This window comes from Arachis ipaensis, chromosome B02, assembly GCF_000816755.2.
Source record: "Arachis ipaensis cultivar K30076 chromosome B02, Araip1.1, whole genome shotgun sequence".
In the NCBI taxonomy this organism is placed as follows: domain Eukaryota; kingdom Viridiplantae; phylum Streptophyta; class Magnoliopsida; order Fabales; family Fabaceae; genus Arachis; species Arachis ipaensis.
Window position 1 is genome coordinate 96982067 of NC_029786.2, and position 4314 is coordinate 96986380.

At 40.4% G+C, this 4314-nt stretch overlaps 1 protein-coding gene across 1 annotated transcript; it reads left to right on the top strand.

The window, feature by feature from the left end:
• Positions 397-2936, top strand: LOC107625863 (U-box domain-containing protein 16). Its single transcript, XM_016328595.2, has one exon. The coding sequence runs from the start codon at positions 676-678 to the stop codon at positions 2776-2778; it is 2103 nt and encodes a 700-aa protein (XP_016184081.1). The 5' UTR covers positions 397-675; the 3' UTR covers positions 2779-2936.

Consider the following 4314-nt stretch of genomic DNA (forward strand, 5'->3'; position numbering starts at 1 on the left):
TCATACAAAGTCAAGAAAATGCTAACAATAACAATATTAAACATTAAACAAATTAGGAACTAAAATATTACAAAAAAAATAAAATAAATAAAAAAGTGTTGCTGGGTAACACATTACCCACCACCATTTGCAGGGCCTCAACAAATGGCATGTTTTACATACATAAATCTTCAATGAATTCGACCACAGAATTAAATGTTTGTCAACTAGGTAATGCTTATCTTGATTAAATGACAAATATGGATTAATTATTTACCATGTAAATTAAATCAAGACAAGAAAGAAAATTGTTTAAAAAGTGCAAAATATTCAAAATTGAAACAAATGCAGTCAAATACCAACAAATGTGCATTAATGAATAGCTATTGACCCATCTTTCATTGTCTTTGCAAAAGGTTGAGTTTTACACGCAGACAAAAACAAACAGAAAAACAAACAAACCCAAGTTGTTACGGATAATATCATATCATCTCATATCAATATCATATACTATATGAATTAGTATTCACATTGCATATATATAAAGATATAATATTAGTTTTCCAAGTTTATTATTTTTGTTACTAATTCCAATCATCTTCCGAATGAAAAGTCACCTCCTTCTTCTTCCTTCACTCTAAAGAACTTCATCCAAACTCTGCGTTTTGCAACCAAAAAAGAAAAGTAAAGAACGTGATGGCTATTTCACCGCAAACTTTCCCTCCCAGAAAACGACGACCCTCAGCAGGGTCGTTTATCTCGCCGAAGCTAAACGACATCAACCTCCTCCACTCCCTCCTCCATCTAACGACACAAATAAGTTCCATAAACCGTTCAACGACACTGCTTCTGCTTAAACGCAGCGCCAATGCTGTCGTTCGCAAGGCGAAGCTACTCGCCGTTCTATTCGAGGACCTAATACGAAATTCCGATTCTGGCCTCACTTCTTCTTCTTCTTCGTCATCGTTTCTCCTCTGCCTGGAAGAGACATACATCGTTCTGCACCGAATCAAAACCCTAATTGAAGATTGCTCCAACGGAAGCAAGTTCTTCTTCCTCATGCAAATCGAAACCGTCGCCGACAACTTCCACAAACTTACCGGAGAACTCTCCACGCTCCTTGACATCTTCCCGGTACACGACCTAGACCTGAACGACGACGTTCAGGAGCTCGTGGTTCTAATCAGAAAACACTGCTTGCAATCGAAACCGGTGATAGAGGATTCAGAAACAGAGCTCCGAAACGAGGTGGTTTCGGTGCTCGAGAGTATCAAGAACGAGATCGTACCTGACCGGAGCAAACTCGCTTCGATCTTCGAGAGGTTGGAGATTCGCGATTCGTCGAGCTGCAGGGCAGAGATTGAGTGCTTGGAGGAGGAGATCCAGAATCGGAGCGAGGAGAATTCCAAGTCTGAGATCGTCGCCTTGATCGGTCTCGTTCGCTACGCAAAGTGCGTCCTCTTCGGCGCTTCAACCGCCGCCGCGGCGTCTTCTTCAGTGGAGGTTCAACGGCGGAAACAGCCGTCGGAGTTAGTTGTTCCGGCGGACTTCCGGTGTCCTATAAGCCTCGAGCTCATGCGTGATCCCGTCGTCGTGGCGACAGGGCAGACGTACGATCGTGAATCGATCAAGCTCTGGATGGATTCTGGACACAACACGTGTCCAAAAACGGGTCAGACCTTGGCCCACACAGAACTCATACCAAATCGCGCGTTGAGAAACATGATAGCATTGTGGTGCCGCGAGCAGAAGATTCCCTTCGATGCAGAAACCGTTACCGGAAGGCCTATAAGCCGCGTAACAAACAAGGCCGCGCTTGAAGCCACGCGCATGACGGCGTTGTTTCTGGTCAACAAACTCAAGGTCCCTATAACTAACTCTCAGTCTATGGAGGACTCAAACGCCGTCGTTTACGAGCTTCGTTTTCTGGCCAAAACAGACTCGGATAGCCGAGCCTGCATCGCGGAAGCTGGAGCCATCCCGCTTTTGGTTCGGTATCTCAGCTTCGACGTTGGGGTTCATAGTCCAAGCCTGCAGGTTAACGCCGTTACTACGATATTGAACCTTTCAATATTGGAGGCGAACAAAACGAGGATAATGGAGACTGACGGCGCACTTAACGGAGTTGCGGAGGTTTTGCGTTCGGGTGCCACGTGGGAAGCTAAGGCAAATGCAGCGGCCACGGTGTTCAGTTTGTCAGGTGTTCCAGCTTATAGAAAGAGACTTGGAAGGAAGACACGTGTTGTGAATGGATTGGTCCAGTTGGCAAGATGTGGACCCGAGGGACCCAGGAGGGATGCATTGGCGGCAATTCTGAGTTTGGCGGCGGATAGAGAAAGCGTGGCAAAGTTAGTGGAGGGCGGCGCGGTGGAGATGGCGGTGGAGGTGATGGTGGCCGTACCGGAGGAGGCGGCAACTGTGTTGGAGGCCGTGATTAAGCGCGGTGGGTTGGTGGCCGTGGCAGCGGCATACAATGGGATCAAGAGGCTGGGAGCAGTGTTAAGAGAAGGTTCAGAGAGGGCAAGGGAAAGCGCCGTGGCGACATTGGTGACAATGTGCCGGAAAGGGGGGTCGGAAGTGGTGGGGGAGTTGGCGGCCATTCCAGGGGTAGAGAGAGTAATTTGGGAGATAATGGCAGTTGGAAGCGTCCGGGGGAGGAGAAAGGCGGCAACATTATTGAGAATCCTACGCCGGTGGGCGGCCGGGTTAGATGGCGTAGAGATAGAAGGGTTTTCAACAACCACCATGTCTTCCGCAACCACTGTGGTGGTTCCAACTTCCAATTCAGTAGCGCAGTAAACTTTTGTCTATTTTTTCTTAGAATTTTTTTATAATTGTAAATGATGTAAAACTTGTTATCATTGGTTTTTTTTTTTTTTTTCTCTTAAAAAAGAATTGATTTTTTGCCATCCTTGTAAAATGTAATTTATGGAGCAGTTTATTTTATTTGATTTTAATTTCTCCATTCTTTTTATCTGGTGGTGTTTCAAATGAGAAATTAATTTGTTCTATGTTATGGTAGTTGAATTCGATGGACTTTTATTGAAATTTTGTTTCATTGATGATGGATTAATCTAAAAAAGTGACATTTAGTCATTATAAGGTGCTGCTCTTGCTCTATTCTATTATTTTTAGAACATTGTCTTGCTCTTCTACAGAATCAGAGTAGATTGAGCTATGTTTAATTTATTTATCAATAAAATTTTTGGGAATATTGGTACTTGGTAGTGCACTTCATTATACATAACTGATTCACATGAATTAATTCATATATGGCATTTTACTAAGGTGATGAAAAGCTGTTCTTTTTAGTTGAATCAAAATATACTATTATTTCATTTATTCATATATTTATTTATTTTTTCACATTATGCTAAAATAAAGAATATTGTGCATATTGGCTGCGTTTGTTCTATCTAAGTGTTATGTTCTAATAACCAAACGCAACGCAGCCAAGTGCTTGTTGAACTTTTGTGTTGGTCCATAGTAGCAATCGAGCTTTGATGTCCGCGCTGACTCTGTCCCTCTCCACCGCAAACAAAAGAACTTCCTTGTCAGGTTGGATTTTCCTGCAAGAGACGGCATTGCCGTTTACATTCACATTTACAAACCTTATAAAATGATGAGAATTGATGCTTACCGTTAATAATAATTATTGATAAAAATTTATGTTGTAATTTGTACAAATTTATGCTTGATGTTGTATGTAGCTAACCTATATTACTAAGGTAAACTTGGAATGATGCTTGATTTTTTAAATGAAAAATAATAGAAACTTACCAGAATTTATTATTTTGGTTATTATTTAATTATTAACTTAATTTTTTTAGTTTAATAATTTAATAACATATTTTATTTTATACTTTTAAATATTGATGATTAATTAATAGTCAAAAACAAATAAATTCTTGATAGCATTGTTTGAAATACCTAGCATTGGAAATCCCCATTCTCGTGAAAGTTATATCATATTGGGAGTTATCATATTGTATCATCATCGTGTCACTCATGGGATATGATTTCAACAGAGCTATCATGCGAGATCCAAGTTTTGGGGGGCTACATGTCAAAATAAAATGCAAGTTGTTGTGGAACTACTATTCTAAAGTCAACTATATAGTTCTCTAACTTCTATCACATAGATTATTTTGGTCAGCTCTGCTAGGTTGACATGTATATATATAATTTCGTTGACAATTGATTAATAATTTTTAGTTTCCTTTTTTTTTTTTTGGGTCAAATTGTCACCTTTGAAACATATTACCTAATTGTCAATTTTTTGCCATAATAGCAACTGAATTTTTTTGTCGACTAATAGAATAGGAGACTTCATCA

What these genes read in the sequence shown, in the direction of transcription:
- LOC107625863 (XM_016328595.2), top strand. Translation starts at nt 676, where the DNA reads ATGGCTATTTCACCGCAAACTTTCCCTCCCAGAAAACGACGACCCTCA.